Source organism: Excalfactoria chinensis, chromosome 1 (genome assembly GCF_039878825.1).
Source record: "Excalfactoria chinensis isolate bCotChi1 chromosome 1, bCotChi1.hap2, whole genome shotgun sequence".
Classification (NCBI taxonomy): domain Eukaryota; kingdom Metazoa; phylum Chordata; class Aves; order Galliformes; family Phasianidae; genus Excalfactoria; species Excalfactoria chinensis.
The window spans coordinates 28,450,233-28,470,930 of NC_092825.1; the positions used below are offsets into that span (position 1 = coordinate 28,450,233).

Consider the following 20,698-nt stretch of genomic DNA (forward strand, 5'->3'; position numbering starts at 1 on the left):
TTGTTTCTAATCTGACCGTCACCTTCAAAACTTCCAGTACAGCTTCTGTTTTATCCTTGTTAAGTCTTTTATCATGTGACGGCAGGACTGGAGTTCTGCTTCACCATATGTAAAAGGTCACACAATTCTACATCTTCTTGTCCAAGTTCAACCACTATTGCAAAATTAGATCTATGTATCATATATTACTCCCATTTTGTTTTTATGACTTAATCTATCAACAGTGATGAAGTCATCTCTTAACTTTGTAAAGCTGAAGTTTCTTGGCAAGGATCAAAAACTACACATTAGTCTCTCACATCCCTAAAGTGCCCTACTGTTTTTAGCCAGAGCATCATTTATATTTGTTAAAATCCATATCTGTTGGTTTTTGGTTTTTTTTTCCCTTTTCTTCTTGTCATATAAAAATTGTTCCTATTCCCAGTTACATTTGTATTGAAATATTTTAGATTCTACCCAACAAATTGAAGAGCCTAGAGTTTTACCATCAGAGGTTTCTCTCTGCCATTAGTTTTAGCTTCCCTCATCTTTGGTGTTTTGCAATCTCTCTCTTGTTTCACTGATTAAAATATTAAATAGACTCATAAATATGTAGCATGAATGAAAGCCTATTGGTACACCTGTGCATTGCATATAATGTTGGTTTTGTGTCAATCTAGCTCTTTCACTGGAATGTCCATGGAGATCAGAAAGCATAAGATTTCAAGTATATTTCTACGTAGGTGCTTATAAAAAGAAAGTGGCATCTCTGAAGTGACATCAGAACAGTTTTTCAAGGAGGATTTTCTGCCAGCTCATTTTATTGGCGGCTGTTACTACAAAAATAGAGGCACTGGTTCAGCCAAAATCTGGGAAATGCTCTGACTCACACAGTGCAGGCAGGGACTGCACGGCTGCACAGCCTGCCCCACTGCCTGGCATTTAGCAATTCCGGTTCTTCTCCCTTTCATTCCTTTCTGTAATTGAGTCCTGAACCTGCCTTTCCTATCATTTTGCCCATACTTGCTGTCAGCCCAATGAGCCTGTAATTAAATAGGTCATCCTATTTACCCTTCAAATATTGTTACAGCATTAACTTTCTTCTGTTTCTCTGAAACTTCCTTGGCATTTCAGAAATTGCTAGGAATTGATTTTAATAATTAACATTGCTGCCTAATTCTACTTTCATTTATTTTTCTAAAAACTCTTTGACCTGCCATTTTAAAAATAACTGTCTAATATATTCTGCTGATCTTTGCTGTCCTTTTGTATTATTGATTTAAAGGAAAGTATTTCAATGTAATATAATATGAAAGCACAGCTTATGTTTACTAAATATACAACAGAAATATTGATTAATTCTGCTTCTGCACATTCTTTTAGGCAATTCTATTTCTTTACATCTAGTAGCAACATACTAACAGTATCTGCAATGTCATTGTCTCTGAGTTAACATGCTTACTTTCAATGAAGTACATATTTGTGTCTTTGTGTCCAGGTTCCTATATTTAACTCTTTAGTTATATACCAACATTTGTCAGCTTCTGTTTTTTTTCTCTATTTTTTTTCTTTTAATGGTTTAATGCACTACTTTCTCTTCTTTCAGACAGTAAAAAGGCGTTGGGAAAGCAGATAGATAGCACACAGCAGCATTGCTGAGACTGGTTGCCATAACCAAAGGCAGAAATCTCTTACTCCAAGAATGTTATCCTGCAGGTTCACTGGGGCTGGGATGGAGTTAATGTCCTTCATAGCAGCCTCTGTGGGGCTGTGGCTAAGGCAGTGCTGATAACACATCACTGTTTTGGCTGCAGCTGAGCAGTGCTCTCTGCTTCACTCCCACCCCAGCAAGAAGGCTGAGCATGCAAGGAGCTGGGAGGGGATGCAGCCAGGACAGCTGACCCAGACAGGATGTCCCATACCTTCTAACGTCATGCTCAGCAATAAAGCCTGGGGTGTGAGGGCTGGCTTCTGAGCTTGCTGTCACTGAGAGGCCGCCTGGGCATCAGGCTGTCGGTGGGACGTGGGATGTGGTGAGTGATTGCCTTCCTTGTTTTTTCCTTCACTTACTAAACTACCTTTATCTTTACCCATGAGTTTTCTTGGTTCTGCTCTCCCTGTTATCTCCCTCATCCCCTGGGAGAGGATGTGGGGGGAAGCAAGCCCACAGCTACGTGGATGCTGAGCTTCTGGCTGGGGTCAGCCCACAACGGCAGGATGGAAGAAAAATCCATTAGGAGCATAGTCCCTGACTAATGGGATTTTGAGGTCTGAAGGAATTACGTGCTTTTTCCAAGCAGCAAGCCAGAGAGAAGGCATGTGTTCAGCCACGGAGGTAAGGAGTGGGAGGACAGAACTGGGGCTGCTTAAGCTTGAGAAAGGGAGGCTTGAGGAGGGCACAGAGCACTTTACTGAAGTGTATGAAAGTCTGATAGAAGGGATAAAGAAGACAAAGCTGGATTTTCTCAGTGCTATTCAGTAGGCACAAACAGAAGCACAGAACATTTCATTCAACATATGAAAAGCACTTTTCCCCATGAGTGTGGCTGAACACTGGAACAGGTTGCCCAGCAAAGCTGTGGAGTCTCCAATCTTGACAAAACCCCAAGCCCATCTGGACACAGCCCTGGGGAATGTGCTCTCACTGCCCAAGCTCTGAACAGGGGGCTGGACCAGTGGAGCTCCAGATGTGCTTTCCAGCCTCAGCTCTGCTGTCATGCTGTGAATTTCACAGGTGTTAAGCAGTCCTTGGTTTTGTGTATCAGGCAGCTAGGCACAGTGTATAGATATTTGGGATAGCAGAGAGCTTCCTCAGATGAAACGGTAACGGGAGGTTCAGGTTGGATATGAGGAAACATTTCCTCTCAGAAAGAGCAGTGAGGCATTGGAATGGGCTGCACTGAGAAGTGGTGGTTTCACTGTCCCCGGGGGTGTTAAGAAACGTTTAGATGTGATACTAATGGATATGGCTTAGCAGGCATGGGTCAGCATTTGGACTAGATTACCTCAGTGGTCATTTCCAATCTTTATGATCACCCTTTCATCCTGGATTCACACAGAAAACTAGAGGATGTTTTATAACAAACTGCATTTTTGAATATTTTTTCTTGATCAGAGCGATTACACCAATGTTTTTGGTTTGGACCTGCAACCTTTCCACTGACAAAGCAAGCACTTTTGTTTTGGCATTAAGGCAAAGCAGAGAAACCTGTCTGTTAGTACAGCATCATTATTTGGAGCACAGTCCTGGGCCAGACGGGGCTGTTGGAAGCAGCAGCCCTGGATATGAGCTGAGCACTTCCAGGCCGATGTGCAGAAGGCCGGTCCTCATCCAGAAGAGTAAAAATGACTTCAGAGAAATTGAGACTGCACTAAGATGTATATACATTTAATTTAATACTCACAGCTCTCTGCTGGAAACAGTGTAAAAAGATAGGGTTTACACGAGCACTACTTTGTAGTAGGAGATCTGGTAAGTTTCATTCACAAACACCAAAACTAGCATTTCAGGAAGACTCGTGCCGATTCCACCTGCTCCTTAGGCCCACCTGGCTGCTGTCACTGCTGGCCTCCCAGTGGGCATTCTTCAGTTGCTGAGCAGGTTTGCTGGTCCCTGGCTGCTAAGGATGGGTCCCTATTAGCCTTCTTAAACGATGTGCTAATTGTTGCTCATCAGGAACGTATTTTATTGACAATAATTCGATTGCTTGATTAAGAAAACTGAAGTGGTTCAGCTCTTCTTTGCATCTATCAGTGAAATATATATTAAAAGGAAAGCACTTGCAAGAACTTTGGGGGAGGTACATGGCATAGTTACACTGCTGGCTACTTGAATAGAAAAGTGCCTGATTTTCACATGATTGAGTTATATCCGGGCTTCAAAAAGTTGCTCACAGATTTACTGTAAGAAAAACACGCAGAGAAACGCTCTGTAGTGTTTCCATGCAAGCTGAGTAGCATTTTTTTCCTTCCATGTGTAGGTGCATGGAGCGTGATCTGTTTGCCTCCTCCTCTTTGGATTCCCATCCACATCCAGGAACAGGGGGAGGCTGAGCCCTGTGAGCGTGGCAGTGCACACGGAGCTGTTGCATGAGCCGGCAGTGCTGCACGCTGTGTTTCAGCACTCTCAAGTCACACACGATGACTTGATTTTTTCTTACTCTGAATATTTTACATGTCTGTTTACTGCAAAGATAGCCTGGGGGCAGGGGGCTGGTGTTGAATGTATTGAAAGTTTTGCATCTTTCTACCTTAAAAATGAGGACCTCGTTGGTTATTGCATTGAGGAAGATAACATGATTGTGCCAGACACCTGCAGAGCAGCCACATTTATTGCAAGCAAATCAGCAGAGACTCACAAGCGCTCGGCTGGTGCTCCTGTGGTTGTGCCGCACTTCCACAGCGCAACTCACTTGAGGGCTCTTCCATGTGCCTCAGAGGACCTCAGCCACGTTCCCCCCCATACCTTGAGCAATCCCATGTATATGTCAGAGTCCACGTTTTAAGTTCGATGCTGTATTTCAGCTCCCCGCATCAATAGAGTGCCATGACTTCTCACAGTCCTACCGAAACGCTGAGGCAGCATCTAGCAGCTTCAAGCATCGAGCCGACCGAACCCCTGCCATAACGCAGCGCTGTGAGCATCCTGCACATGTTTTCCTGGGATGTCAGCAATACCAGCAAACCGGCGCTAGGGACCAAATCCCGCGTAGAAAGGCTTCGCTCTACAGTAAGGCTGAAGCGCAGCGTCAACACCGCTGTCAGGCTGCACGGAGAGCATCGGCCCGACACAGCGACAGCTCGGATGATGCCCGCACCGCGAGGACCTGCCGCGGCCTCGTGACAGCCCCCGCGATGTGACTTCAGCGGGTATCGCCCTCCCTCCCACCCTGCAGGAGGCTTTTCCTCAGTCTCCGAAGTGCCGCCGCCAGCCCCGTGCTCTGCCTCACCTCGGCGGAACGGAGATGTGACCCTCATTTCCCACCTACGGCTGATTCGCTTCCTACTGAAGGCAGCGCTGAGCGTCGCCCCGCTGTCACTCACCCTCCGCCTGTTCCAGCCCCGCCGCTTCCCAGCGCGCCCGGCTCAGGCCCTTCGCAGGGTACGGACCCTGCCGCAGCGCCGCTGCCCGCTGCCGCTAAGCCTGCGGCACAGCCGGGGCCGCCGCCGCCGCCTCCCCGGGAGAGGACAGGGCGGAGAGGAGGGGCCGCGCCGCCGCTCCCGCCGCAGCCGCTCCCTCCCCGAGGCGGCCGGGGGCGGGACGCCGCGGCAGCGCCAGCGCCGCTGTCAGCGCCCGGGGGTTCGGGGGGCCGAGGCGGCCGCGGGCTGCGCCGGGGGGTCTCCGGCCGCTGACAGCCGTTCCGAGCGGCCGACGGCCGGTCCGCGCCGAGCCGAGCCGAGCCGCGGAGAGACGCTCCGAGCCGAGTCGCTGAGAGAGAGCCGCAGCAGCCGCGCTCACGGCGCGGACCCCGGCGGCGGTGAGTGAGGCGGGAGCTTGGCCCCGGCCCCTGGGGGCACGGCGGGGACGCTGAAGGGTTGCCCGGCCTGCGGGGGGTACGGCGGCGTCTAACAGGTTGCGGCGGGCGAGGGGTGCGCGGCAAGCGGGGTCGGGCTCGGGCTCGGCACAACGGGAGCGCTGCTGCTGTTTCAGAGGGTGGTTCCTGAAGCCTTCAGCCGGCTGTAACCCGGCATCCTGGGGCTGCCGAAATGTCAGCGCATCCAGTTGTTTATCTCCAGCTCCGCTCGGGCTTTAAAGAAGGTTCGTGCCCGTGAGGAAATAAATAGGGAAACTTTGCTGCTCTTAGCCGGGAGATGGGAGAATGTAAAATAGTTTGGGGCATCCTTATGGTTCTAAAGGTGATTTGACCTCCTCAGAGTGCTGCTCCTGAGGCTGCTGGGCCGGTGACCCCTGCTTGAAATCGCCCCATTGATAAAGTTGTCCACAGGGCTGGTACTTGTTTCTGTCGACTGTTAAATGTGTGCTTTGTGCTTTGTCGTCTGCAATGTGATGTTATTAGTTCCGAATGTTTACTAAATGCTCTGACTGAATATGCTGAGAGCTTTCATTCTTTTGCTTTTCATGGATACATAATTCCTTGTAATTTGACCGAAATACTTCTGATTACAGAGTTAGGTCGTTTCGAAGGGACTACCTAAGGAGGGACGTTGTAATTTGAGCTGCTTGCGAGTTTCTAAAGTGAGACTCACCCACAGTCCAGGAAGGGATGGGTAACACATTGCTGTATTTAGGCCTATTGCTGGCACTGGGGTTTGATCATTTTTTCCCGTAGGGTAGATGACATTTACAAAGATCTACACTGCTCACTTGAGCACACCGTATCCTTCAAGGAGCGTGCTGTAAGAAACAAACAACATTATTAGATATTCCTTTCTTTTTGCTTTTTCCTTCCTACACTTGGAATCCCTTTGAATAACTGCGGCGTTCCACAGCACAAAGGCCTTATATATCTTTGTGAAAACAAAGTGCTTCAGCGGGATGAAACAACCAATTTGTTGTGAGGAAAGGAGAAATCAAATGACAAACAGCTGAAATGTTGACCATACCCCGCTGTGTTTTTCTGCAGCTGCTCTACATAAGTCGACAAGTTTCAAAACACAGCTTTCGTATTCGTAGAACATGGTGCTCAAGGCGCTCTTTCTTTCTTGGTTATGAAAATATCCTTAATTACTGGTGTGCTCCCTGAAGCTGATGAAGAGATTTCTACAGGCTTCCCTGGGCTGTAGGAATTGCCTCTAGGAACTTTTCCACTGTGGTGTCATTCTTTCATATAAGTAAAAGTTCCTGATGGGGTGAGGGACGTGTCTGAGAGCATCCGGGGGTGAGGCAGTAGGAGCCTTCATTGCACTCATTGACTCATTCCATTCTACATAATGAGAAAGGTTCAGTCAAGGTGTAGCATCAGAATTTGTGAAACATGCATGTCTTGTGTATTGCAGAACATGGGTGGAAGGGTACATTGAGTTTCCTGTTGCCTGCCTTGTTCTCACACACTGTGTTTACGTGCCCTACTGCTGAGCTGAGCCCTTAAAGAGATGATACAGAAATGTTTGAGACTAAAAGGACTGTGCTATAATATGTGTTTTTTTTCTTGCTTTTGCATTGGCAAGCGTTTTCAGTTTTTCTTTGCGTAAGTCTAACAGTATCTTCCGATGGAAACTTTCATCTCTCGTCAACGTGAAGGATTGCAAATGAGGGATTGCAGGGTTACTGCGATTTGGGTAACAAAATATGCAGATATTTCCCATTTCCATAATTCTTGGTATGTGTAACACGATGCATTTGTATCTTTACACACAGACAAAGAGCAGCTCTGAAGTACCTGAGGATGGATAAAGACTTCCGCTACTACTTCCAGCACCCGTGGTCTCGCTTAGTTGTGGCTTACCTCGTGATCTTCTTCAACTTCTTGATATTCGCCGAGGACCCGGTGTCTCACAGTCAGACAGAAGCCAATGTGATCGTTGTCGGGAACTGCTTCTCTTTTGTAACCAACAAGTACCCCGAGAGCGGCGGCTGGAGATGCCTGAAGGTGCTGCTGTGGCTGCTGGCCATTCTCACAGGGCTGATCGCTGGGAAATTCCTCTTCCACCAGCGCCTCTTTGGTGAGTTCTGTGATGTGCGCACGGACCTCCTGCTGATGGCTCAGTCACGTCGCCTTTAAACTGTCCACTTACTGCAATTTCGTAAGCTTTGCTATTAATCACTTCAGATGTGTAGAGCTGCGTAGAGCTTGGTACATCAAAGCTTACATTGCTGTGGAAATTAATGCCGTGTCTGCTTACGTGAATGCGATCCACAGTAATTTCAGCCAAAAAAGGTCTAAAACCAGAGAAAGCTGACGCGTTTGAAATAATGGAGAGATGGGTGATTTAAAATACTAAGAAAGTACTTTGTCTTCAAAGCAAATTTTAAATCGTATAATTTTCTCATCAGTCTGCAGAAAAGGAGTTGTTCCTTTAGGCAGTGACACTGAGTGTCTTGTCAGAAGTCTCATAAGTGCAACATGGGGATGTGGTTAGTATTAGCAGACCTGAGATAAGGAAATACTGCAAGAAAACAGGAGCTCTACAGAAGCAGGAGTTGTCCTGCCATTTCTTCGTACAAGAACAAGTTAATGAAATGGAAAGGTAGGAAATGGAAACAAACATGACAGCTAGTGCCTTTATGCAGGAGATGTGACTAAACTGGGAAACATACTGCCCATGGCACGGCTGAAGGGAAGGGAATGACCCCAGACTAAATTCTGAGTCTGAGAACTTTGGTGTAGGCATGTATGTAGAGAAAAATATCTATCATTGTCTTAATTGAGTCATGTAGTAAATGTAAAAAACATTGCATCTGAGGGCTCGAGGCTGTTCCAGTTGTAGAGATAAGTGGAAATCACAGGAGAGGTTACTTCAGTCTGCCAGCTGCAAGTGTTTGATTCTGGGTAGGTCAGAGAGATGGTGCTGGAGTGGGTGGGCCAGTCCTGTGTTCTTGTTCTGTTGGGGCTGCAGGATGGATTGTTGCTGAACACCTCACAGCACATGAGTAATTGGCCATTTCCTCAGCCTGCCTCATTCTATTAAGATAAAAAGAGGACCGGTATTGTTTCAATAAATCAAATGTAAAGCTATTATGTCAAGGAACAAATAAGGAAAACAACTCTAAGAGGCTTCTCTTAAAACATGAATTCTGAGAGATGGCTGAGCATCTCGATAGCTATTTGGTGGACATTTTTATGTAGTGTGGTGATAAGTGTAAAATGTAATGATGTTTTCAGTTCTGCCTTCCAAAATTGAGGAGTGATTTTGTTCATTTGGAGAAAGTAATGAAAGTGATGACAAAATTACAAATTGAGCCCTATAATGAGAGGATTTAGAGGATAAAGGAAAGGTTAGAGAGTGACTTGCTCAAATTTGACTTGAAGGACAGAACCTTCAGTCCAGCAAATATATTGCAAGGTCCAGTGCTTGGAAGTGGCAAATAGCCAAAGGAGCACTTTTTTTTCCTGTAGTTGGAAGGCTACATGATCAGTGGAATAAGGGATAGGCTGGAGTATCAAGAAAAGTGAAGTTTTCTTTTGGAGAATATGTTCTGTTCTGGCTAGGTAGATAATTATGATGATTCCTCCTGGATTTGTAAACATGTATGATAGAGAGAACATAGCTTAATGTGAATTTTTAAAGTGGCTTGAATCAGCATTACCGCCCAAAGAGGGCTTGCCCTGCCTTCAGTGTCTGCTGTGTGTTTGTGCTTTTGTGTAGTTGCTCAGTGAAACAGGTTTGGGAGCACAGGCATGTTTGCAGTATCCACCTTCTATTTCCGCAAGGATCATATCTGATCCCACAGATATGTGTGGCAGCACAAAGAAGGAATCAATGCTGGGAGGTAACAAACAGCCAAGAGATTCCTATCTGTGATGCAGTGCTGGCTTATGGATATTTACGGTTGTGGTCTGGGGGAGTGATAGGGGTGTAGATATGATCTGATCCAGGCTAGCTGCTGCAAGCTCAGTTTCAGAGCAGTTTAAGCCAACATGGCTCTGCCCCAGTCCCACCCAGCTGTGGATTTTGGGCCTGTCTAGAGCCAGCGCTGCTATGGATGCAGCTGAGCAGCGAGCCAGCCTGGGCAAGCGGCGCTCATGAAAAACCAGTTGCTTCTGCCATAACTTGAGTATCAGTGCTGATGCCAAGGATGGTGCAGCCAAATAGCCAGGGGCCATGGCAGCTCGGCCTCATGTTGGCTCCAGTGCTGTGGGATGGTGCCCATGCAGCGTGGCCATGCACACGGGCTGCTGCCTGTGATGCACTGAGAGCAGATGGTGACCTGCAACTGACAGCCTGTGTGACTGACAGCCTGTGTGACTGACAGCCTGACTGCGTGCTGTGTGCTGTGGCCATGCTAGCTGTAAACTGGCATGTGTGGAGAGTGACAGCATCGATGTGATGATGATGTGGGCTTCAGAGGAGGCTTTTAGCTTGGGTGTATCTTTTTGGTCTCCAGAAGATTTGCATAGTCCATGCTGAAATCTTTCTTGACATTTATGTGACAATATTTTAAAGTCTTTGCTGCCTAGAAATCCCACTTTGTATCCAAATCCCACTGAGTATGCCTGCTGGATCTTCTAGCTTCAAGCACTTCATACATTCAGCCCATTATTGCTTTTAATTTCCTTATTTCAAAAGAGATAGAGATAGATGTTGCAAAATATTTGTCTTTTCATATAGATTTTTCTTGTTTTCATTATTTTAATTTTTTATTATTTTAAATCCTTGTGCATTTATTTATATTTCTCTGCTACATTCTGTTTGCAGAGGAAATTGTGACTGGTTGTTTCCTGTAGCCTGCACATACTTTCCTGCTGTCGGGAAACCAAATAGCACCAGTCAATCTCCCTGTGTCAGATCTTGGCTCACAGTGTGTGCTGCAAATTGAAATTGAGAAGGATTAGTCTGCACATCTCACTTTAGATGTAGAGGACTGAAAAGGATTTTCTTTCCATGTGCCCTTCCTGCTCTTTTGTCCCTTCTGTATTTCTTACTGCTGAATGAGCATTTGGACTAAAAAAATAGTGTTGTGAGAGCTGCATTGTAACAAAGTTTACCATCTATAACAGACACCATCTGATAACCGTGACTGTTGTGAAATACAAAAATAATAGGATTAAGCTCAAGCATGTTATGTTCCTAAAAATGGAAGGAGAGGGGTGATAGCCTAAACATTAATTAGGCTTAATCTTTCTGAGACTACATAAAGATAAGACAGTAAGTAAACTATATTGTTGCGGAGTGGAAATCATGAATAGAGGACATGGCCAAGTATTTTCAATTGATAATACTCATTGCTACCTTAGCACAATAACCTCTTAGGGCACCTTCAAGACTCTGCTCACAACTTAGAACTCTACATTCTTGCTATTCAGTCAGGTAGAAACTTACTTCATTTAATAAACATCTCCAGTGATAAAGATTTCCAAAGAAAGCAGCCTTTATCCAGTACGTTCTATATATTTTCTTGGCATATGATCAGAACAAATGGAATTTTAAAATTGCCTCTTGGCTGTTAGCCACTATATTCTTTTGATTCATCACTGAGCATATCTCGTGTTTGGTTAGCTGTGGTGTTCTGTCATGCTTTTTATTTTGCATTGGAAAATGCAGGGTCATAGATGAATATTGGAAGTTTGGGGGAATAAAAATGTGCATCCTAGTCATTTCTTATTCTCTATGTGAGAGTTACTTGAGGAGGGGAAAACCAGTATCTTCTTTGCCCTTGCTTAGAGATTTATTGGTTTATTTTCTGCTTTATTAAAAGCAGAACGAGCTTAGAAACTGGCCCCATTAGATGACAGTGTGCATTCAGAAAATGCATTCAAATCTTACATGCTTCCTTAAAAGAAATTCATGAATAATCTCTTCATATTGCTCAGGGGCACTGTCTGGGAAATAACACAGTATTCAGTGTGTAGAAAGTGAATGTTTTAGTCGGCACCTCCTCAGCATTTGTACAATTGCAGTTCTGTACTCAAGCCTCGGGCCTGAATTCTGAGTTCAGAGTGGGACTTTTTGTTTCTAAGTTCGGGCTGTGTGTTTTGCATCAGTGTATAAACATCTATTACATCACGTATATCTAAAATGTTTTTTGATTTATATAGATTTTTAGCAGTGTGGATAAATGAGAAGTATTATTGGACTGAGTGTCTTCGTTTTTTTTCAGTTCAACATCTTTGCTTTGACTGATTTCCATGAGTAATAAAGCATAGCTTGTGCTGCAGATTTACTGAGTCAGTTTTTCAAAGTATAATTACTAAAAAATGGGCAGGTATGTGCCTGCTTGTTTTCCTGATTCTAAGTGATTACAAAGTCCAATTGAACTCTGTTATTATACAGATTTAATTTCATTCAATTGTTAAGGAGTATGCCCAATTTTTTAAGTTCACTTAAAACTGGATGGAAATTAAATGCTTAATATGTTATAACGAACTATAGAAAACAGGGTAAACAGAACTAAAGCTGTATTTCTTAAAACAGGTGGGCCATCGTAATAATGCAAGCAAATCTGAGCAGTTGAAAGAATGTTGAATTTAATGTATTCTCCCCTATAAATGATCGCAGTACGCAGTTTGTCTAGAATTAAATGATAATCTGAGCATTGTAGACACAGGAGTGAATAAATAAAGCAGTCATTATAGGAATTGCACTGAGAATTGCACGCACTAATGTTGCAGATTTTTTTAATGGGCAGTGGTGCCATGCTGGGACCAATTTCACGACAGACAGTTTCAAGCAGAACACCCACTGAGGACCTGTTGTCTGCAAACATAACTCTTTTTGTCAAACATTTTATCTGAAAGGCTGTAAAAAATATTGCAAACCTATTATAAACAGACTCTTCAGTGTCTGCTTTTATGCTGAGAGGTAAAAGTGCGTAACAACTGAAGCAGTGAATGTATGCAGATTGCAAGAGGAAATTAGGCAGAATGGGATTTAGTCAGGATGATAATGTACTACATAGGAGAAAAGTGAATCTGTCAGGCAGCTAACTGACGAAGGATACATTTGTACAAGAGCACATACATGATTAATTAGTATCTTGAATATCAGGGGTCATGTTAAGGTAAAATCTGGGCTGCAGTATTGCAGCTAGTGTTGCTGTGGCGTAGTGCTTGTGCAACGCCTAATGAACTAAATGAGAAAAAAAGATGGTGGTTGTTTTTCAGCCTGATTGTCTCTCATTCTTGCTTGTTTGGAACTGTATGAACAGTCGTGCCACTGTCTGTAGCAGCAAGCAATGGGTGCATGACAATACTTGCATCACACTGCAACCCGACTGACATGGCATATTCTTTTCTTTTGTCAGCTCTGTAGCTTAAATTACTATAAGACCTGTCACTTAATACCCAGCCACTTTGTTCCTGCTTTTTCTTTTCCATTGATGATTTCAACCCAGTAGAAAGCTACTAATGTGATAGCTGGTCAAACAAACAAAGCATCTTCAGGAGCCTGTTCAATATGAATTTTAACAACATTTGTTAAGTTTATGCTGTTGAAGACATTCAAGGTCTGCTGTGATTACGTCACAGTCAATTCACCTCTTTTGTATCCAGAAAAATGTCAAAGCAATACAGTCGGGTTATTTTGGTTGTACAAAATGTGTGCCAGAAGGCCAATCTAACAGCTAGCTAATAATAACACACAAAGGGCTGTGAGTGTGCATTTCTGAAAGCCAGATTCCTCAGCACAAAAAAAAACTCCAAACAAAAACAAGAAACAACCCACAAACAACAACCCAGAAACACCACCGCAAGATGAAAAGCAAGAAACTCTGCCAGCTGGTAGGCTCATTGGATTCCAGCTATGGCAAATTGCCAGTAATAAAGATGTCAGTTTAAAATGAGCTTTACATTGTTCATCAGAGAGACCACACGTGACCTTTAAAGTATAAATAAAAAGCATGCAAATGACTTCCTAGATTCTTCATTTACACTTGCGTTTTTAGGAGAGCTGTAATTTCTTGCTGCTTCCTATCATGAGGTTCAATGAGAAGAACGCTATTGTTTGCTGTTAGCATTAATTATGGAATGTCTGGTACCAGCAGAGTTTAATTGGAATCATTCAAGTTGGAAAAGACTGGTAGGATCATCCAGTCCATTGACCCATCCCCACATGCTCACTAACCATGTCCCTCAGTGTTACATCTCCTCTGTTCTTGGATGCCTCCCATGATGGTGACTCCACCACCTCCCTGGGCATATTGTTCCAGTTTCTCACTGCTCTCACTGAGAATAAGTTTTTTGTAATACCCATCTGGACCCTCCTCTCATACAATTTGAGGCCATTACCAACAGCAGCCACAACAAGCTTATTTTTGCAGTGAAAACTTTGATTCTCTTGGAGGTATGTCTCCCTTTCCCCAGGCAGCAGCACAAGAATGCAGAAAGAGCTACGTGAGTGAGATTATCTGTAATGGGAAGACTCTAGAGAATATTTAGCATTCAGTGCCTGAAAACTAAAAATAATCTCATTGCTACTTAGTATTGATGTGTCAACTGATGTGTTTTGATCTCTTTGATGTGATGTTCAGATTTTTCTTTCCATACGAGACAGGGAGTGATTTTGGAATGATGCCTGTCACTTGCAGGAATATGTCTCAGTCCCCTGATTTCTAGAAATAGAAGTGAGTTTATTACTAGCAGGATAAGCCTTGTGGGCATAGTGCCGGTACAACCTAGTACAGGGGCAATTTTCTTCCTTTCTTATTCCATACAGTAAGGATATATTAGTGTGGAGCATCACCTTGCAGCATGCTGTTGGAAAACCCCAAGGAGAACATGGTATCATTGGCCATGATGTGCTCTGTTGAAGGTCCCCTTAGGCTGTCAGAGTGGCATGAAGGTCCTTCATGTACCAGACAGTTAATGTTGCAGAAACAAATCCAAAAGAAGTGAAAACCTGAGTTTTCCCTTAAGCTCAGCAAAGAGTTCTGAAGTTATAATATCCAAACAAGAAGCAGAAATGTCTTTTATTAAGACATGAGTTAAAAAATTATAATCAAGATTTCAGTTCTTGCACATTTTGTTGCATGCCTGTGCCACTTATAATATAGTAAATTCTGCCTTTTCCTTTGCTTCATGCATCTATTAATTGATCAACCAGAATGATAAAGAATGTACATCTTTTGCATATCCAAATTGGCCATTGAATAGGCTATGACAAACTGGATGATTTAGGTGTGATTATCAGTAGTTTAATGTTATGACTTAAAAGTCTTCAGAATGTTACAAACTTTATTGGTTAAATTTCTCCCACTTCTGGCTCGATATCTGACAGTAGCCCACCATGGATGCTAAGGAAAGATGGTGCTGATAGTTTTCCAGCCTGTAACAATTTGTTCAGATTCAAACAAAAATAGGTCTATTTTTAGATGCCTTTGACAGTAATTCTGAAGGCAAATAATAAAGCTAGCAGTCATCAGTAGTCTTTGTTCCTGCCTACCTGTTATTAAGAAGCAAGTCCTCCACAATTTTTCACATTTTCTCATAAACTTCCAAATGTATCAAGTTCTTCTTCCTCCCACTTGTGTTAAAGTATTGGAGAACTTGTTGATTTGGACCATTTGCCTGGAGGGCAGAAAAACTGAAATGTTTAAAAACAAGCTGTTGATTGAAAAGAGGCAGATTACTCTGCTGATGTCTTCCTGTCTTAAATTGCTTTAATTCCTCTTTCCTCTTTGGCACTGGGATATAATCTTTCAAAGTGGACAGCTGCTTGAAGCTCATGTATGTGCATGCTAAGTAATGTTTTCTATTTCTGGATTACTGATGCCATGGTGCTGAGAAACACACTTTATTTAGTACTAATGCAAAGAGGGCACCAGACCTGTGTGCTGTAATACTTAATTTTAGTTTATGTGGAGGAAAGGGAACAAGGCCTAAAATTGGATGAATCCTAGCTGTAATTACCAAAAAACCCCACAAACATCCTAGCTCTTTTGTTGATCTTTGGTCAGAGGTATAGGTGGACATAAAATACGAATCTTAATTCACACTTGACAGTGTAATGTGTTGGAGTTTCATGACGTATAAAAACTGAAGAAGATGTGAAGACTCTTCAGAATCAATGGGAGCACACTGCAGCGCTGCTGCCTGCACAGGAGTGGCCTACAACTTGCTCAAAAGAGTCTTACTCTTAGCATTCTGCCAGCACCCATCGACACTGGAGATCTGAGAACCCTTTTGTGTCAAATGTTATGGTCTCGTCATATATTTGATACTAAGGTCCCATTTGATATTGTATCCTGGGACAGTAATTTAAAAAAAAATTAGTTCTGTTTCCAGTGATACCGTACGAGTTTCTGTCCATAGATCAGCTTCTCTGGATAAGAGTTTGCCCCCAAGGAGTTACAACACTTCTTGTGGAGCACATGTTCCTCATTCACTTTGTACCATGCGTACTGCACTTGAAATCAGATTGATGCCTGATATATTTCCTTTAGAAGACCAAAACTGAAACTGAGAGTTCTCACTCTGCTCACACTGATGTATATTGAATCCCTCTTTTTCATTTTTATAGTTGCAGACCTTATCCTTCAAGAGCTATCCCATAAAGCCATCTTATAGTATTTCATCACGTTGAGGGAAGCAAATTAATTACTTTCTAGCTATTTACTTGCTGTGATATACTATAGAAGTCTGTAGTAGACTATAGACTTCTATAGAAGACTCTTTCCTCAGAGTAGGAAGAACGTGTGCATTTCTAAGTACATCAGTGTCAAAAAGGTGTCTTCAGCAGTATGAAAGGCACTATTTGTTTAGTGATGGTGGAGTAATTTGTATTATTTTTAATCCTATGTTTAATCCATAACTAGACCTTTCAAGGAGTCTCAGTGAATATTCTGTGACCACTGTAATGTCAGAATTCGTGCTTGTTTTTCCTCACTGATGTACAAGATGGATTGAATGTAATCTAACAAGACATCCATAGAATAATTACTATTTTAAAATGAGTGCAGATATTTGATTCTGTTGAAGAGGTTTGGGTTCTTTGCTCTGAAAGGGAGAAAATCTTCCTCTGAAAGAGCCACAAACATTCAGTAGCAGGACTGAGAAAGTGCTCCATAACCTCAAGGAAACAAATACGCCAGATATGATTTTCTGTGTCTATTCCTTATCAAGACACTGGCATCTCAAGATGGAGAGCGTTGTGTTGGCTATTTGAAGATGAAAATGTAGTGCCCTAGCATGGTGCACATGAAGAGCGCTGGATCTGAAAGCTGTGTTCCTGACGTGTATGTATTCTTTCATTTACGCTCTGAGATCCAGGATTGTATAAATAGTCTTCCACATGAAAGCAGGACTGTTGCACCTCTGGAGTTGCTTTTCTGTTACAGTATCGTATTTCCCAGGAAACTCAGGTATTTTCTCTGGGAATGTTTGCCACATTAACACAAAGAAGTGAATGGAATGGGTTGTCTTCCTGAATAGCTTATCAGCATTTTTCTCCTTTAATTGTTTCCATTGTGACCATCTGGAACTCCCTGGTGCATCACACTCCAGAATCTGAGTAGTTCCTGAGCTTCTTTTGCCTCTTGCAGTGGGTCCTGCAAAGTGCTCCACTTGAGGGGCTCCACTTGAGAACACCATGTTTGCTGCTTGTGTGTAACTGAAGCTTGTGAAAAGCTAAGCAATCAAATCCTCACCATCAGGAAACTTATGCTTAGGGTGACCTTAGGTTTTAATGGGTTAATGATCCACTCCTTGAACTCTATGGATACTTTCTTCCTTAACTATCTTTCACTGGAAATGGGCTTCCTACTGACCGTAGTCTATGGTAGAAAAGCTGATGAAATGCAAGCTCTGAAAGTATACCAAAATTTTGAATTCTATAATGGTCACTTTTATACTTAGCATAAATTTCACACCTCATAAAATCAGAATCTTACCTTAGCCAGCCTGTGCATCTTCCTTGCCCTTTCACATTTCTCACCAAAATGCTATCTAACGACAAGTGACACAAAACTCTTCAGACTGTATCAGAATGCCTTTCTGGTTATCGCCTATCTAGTGAACTAAATCTTAACTTGACTGAGTCTTGTATGAGGCTGTCTATGAAATATGAATTCTTGCCCCTTGGATTTCTAGATACAGTATGATATCATGAAATTGTTTTTGTGGAATTGGTGTAAATCATGTGCTCATATTTGCACAGCTGTCTTACAGTCTTTCTAAAAATCTTGGACCCTCTTGCCTTCAGATCTCAGACAAGTGTGCAGATGTCCCACTAGGAGTGCATTCTGTTCCAAGACGCTCAAAGAATCATAGAATCCTTAGAGCTGGAAGGGACTTCTGAAGGCCACTGAGTCCAACTCCCCTGCAATGAACAGGGACACCACAGCTAGATCAGGTTGCCCAGGGCCTGATTCAGCCTCACCTTGAAAGTGCCCAGGGATGGGGCATCAACCCCATTACTAGGCATCCTGTTTCACTGCCTCACCACCATCACTGTAAAAGATTTTTGTGGCTCTTCATGAGGTGCCAGATTCACCACAGTTCCCTAAACTCAGAATCATGGAACAGTTTGGGGTGGAAGAGACCTTTAAGATCATGTAGTTCCAACCCCCCTGTCATAGGCAGGAACACCACCTACTCGACCAGGTTGCTCAAAGCCCCATCCAGCCTGGCCTCGAATGTGTCCAAGAAGGGCACATCCACATCCTCTCACCTTCCAGCAACACTGACTGGATTCCTGCTCAGCGGTGGTTCTGGCTGGTGAAGAAAACGGGCAACAACCGGTCTGTTATTCTTAGGCTGTGTTAATGGCTAGGACTTCCAAGGTTCTGCTGCTGTGTGACAGGGGCAGTTGATGCTACTACAGTCTGTGTAGACACCTGGCTAGAACCACAGTAATCTGAGGAAAATAGTTTTGAGAAGCAATTGAAACAGATGTAATCATCTTTCAACAGAGGAGCACCTTCTAGTGGTACTGAATGATTATGACAATTAAAATCTCATTTTCTTTAAATAAAAAACAACTTAAATATGATAAACAAAGAATAGCAATGAATGATTTTGTACAATATTTGGAAAAAATTAAGACATTTTTCAGTAACCTCCTTCTCTCCTGCCAAAAAAAGACCCTCTATAGTTTACCAGCATTTTGTGTACATACTACAAATAGTGTTCTACCATGGAACCTATCTACCCTTTGACCTTTTTTCAATAATGAAACTTGGGTTCATTTTATATCTGGTTGAGGTCCAGATGAAATTTGCTATGAAGCTGTTACTATTATTTTTATTTATTTTTTTTAATATTCACACAGTTTCTCCTTTCACATTGTTTCTAGTAAATACATATTTCTCAGTGCAGCATTTGTCACAGTTACTTAGTTAGCAAATAACAGTATCAAATTATTTAAAATTCATTTTTTCTAAGACGCTGCTAAGTGAAGTGGATCTGGAGGTTTAGTTGCTATTGTGCATTTCTACTCTTTCCACTTCAATACTGTAAATAGTCCTTTTTGGACTCCATCACATAACATTAGTACATAATACACATGAATGATGTGCTGCAGCAAACTGGGATTAATGAGCATTACTTATGATTATACCATTAAGAGAGTTCTGTAATGCCATTGATGGAAAAGTCATTGTGTTCCTTTGTCAAATACAAAAACTCCACTTTGAAGGTGGAGGAATGTTAACAAACACATAACTACGGTTCAAATTCTTAGTTCTATAAACATAGTCCTCTGTTATCAGTGTAGAGAACCTGACATTTTTTTCCTAGATGAACCTTCAGCCCACAGTTGAAGTAAGTCTTGCAAATATTTTACCCAGTGAAAATTCACTCCATATCACTGTTTATGTGCTTGCATCACACACCAATATTGATGTAGGACTTGACTTATTGACTGTATCCCTTTTGATGTTCAGACAAGTGTCTTTCTGATCACATATACATGTGCTAGTTGAGAAATACATTGCATATGAAATAATAGTTTTCATGGAATCTGAAAATGCTCAGGTCTAAGTGCAGGTCCTAAACATCCGCAATAGGCTAGAAAGCCTTCTTGATTGTCACTGGAATATACAACCTCTCAGTCCCACAGCACCAATTCTTTACTTGTCTTGCGCATCTTAAATACAAACACCCTCTGTAACCTCCAGGGTACTCCTTGTGAACCGTTAGATTTATTCTTCCAGTACAAAGCAGACAACAGAATTGTAAATATTTATTGAAGATGAAATATAAAATAAAACTCATGCTTAATCTATGCGTACTGGGGTTAAATCAGAAAGCTATCTGCAGTCCAATTTTCTTTTTTTCTGTATATTTTATGCCTCAGAGAGACAGAACCTTGCACAGGGAATTCTACTCACCCTTCCTGAGGTGACCAACGAATTCTGGACAAAAAAATAATGTACTTTGTTCTTAGCAAGGAGAGAGTCCAAATATATGTATCTGTATTTAGTAAGAAAGCACTGTTTCATTTCCTTCAAGACAATTTCTTTTTATTAGATCATGCGCTACCTCCTGTGTTGGACTACTTTTTATCTCAAGAAAATGTAAATCTCTTTTCTTGCTTGCCCTCTGCTGGTCCTTGACAGCTCAGCATACATGTTTGCTGTGAACCTTGCATTCCCTCCAGAGTAGCAGAGACAGTGCTGTTTTCTTTAGTCTCTTAGAAAACCAGTAGCAAAGCTCATGGTCAGACTAAATCTATTTTATGTTCCAGGTCAGGGTTAGTGGTGGGATGGCTGCTTTCTGTTCATCTCAGCTACATCTGTTTGAGAGAAAAGGACATTCCTGACTCAAGTCAGGCTAAACATATGTCGTGCATATTTGCTATTATTTAAACATATTATGCTATTTACAATTAAACATATTAAACTGCATATAGCACTACTCTCAGGTTTCTGAGCTACTTTGCCACAGTAGTGCATTTTGGGCAACTTATTACAAAGACCTTTTGTAAACCTAAAGATGCTTTTTGATGCATGAGGACAAAATCTCCTTTATTTTCTGACAAAACACGCTTTATAAATGCTTATCTAGAAGGGCAGCATGAAAGATAGGTTGCAAGCAAACTATTTTTTGTTGAAAGTAAGCTTGTGAATCAGTTTTAAAGCAGCGTCAGGAGAAAAGAACAAACAAATTTAAAAGAAAACAGAGAACTAATGATTCTGACAAGTCATTGCAGGATGTCACTGAACTGG

General features: G+C 42.5%; 1 protein-coding gene across 2 annotated transcripts in view; it reads left to right on the forward strand.

The window, feature by feature from the left end:
• Nucleotides 1-1,572: 1,572 nt before the first annotated feature.
• The window catches only part of TMEM117 (transmembrane protein 117), a 194,972-nt gene continuing 175,846 nt past the window's right edge, over nucleotides 1,573-20,698 (forward strand). The window contains exons 1-2 of one of the 2 annotated variants that reach the window (XM_072333610.1): nucleotides 1,573-2,012; nucleotides 7,298-7,602. In XM_072333610.1, coding sequence (XP_072189711.1) covers nucleotides 7,326-7,602 — 277 coding nt within the window. In that variant the 5' untranslated portion in view covers nucleotides 1,573-2,012; nucleotides 7,298-7,325. Of the gene's footprint in view, nucleotides 2,013-5,258; nucleotides 5,457-7,297; nucleotides 7,603-20,698 lie in introns of those variants that run through there. The other variant, XM_072333601.1, reaches the window with a different exon arrangement.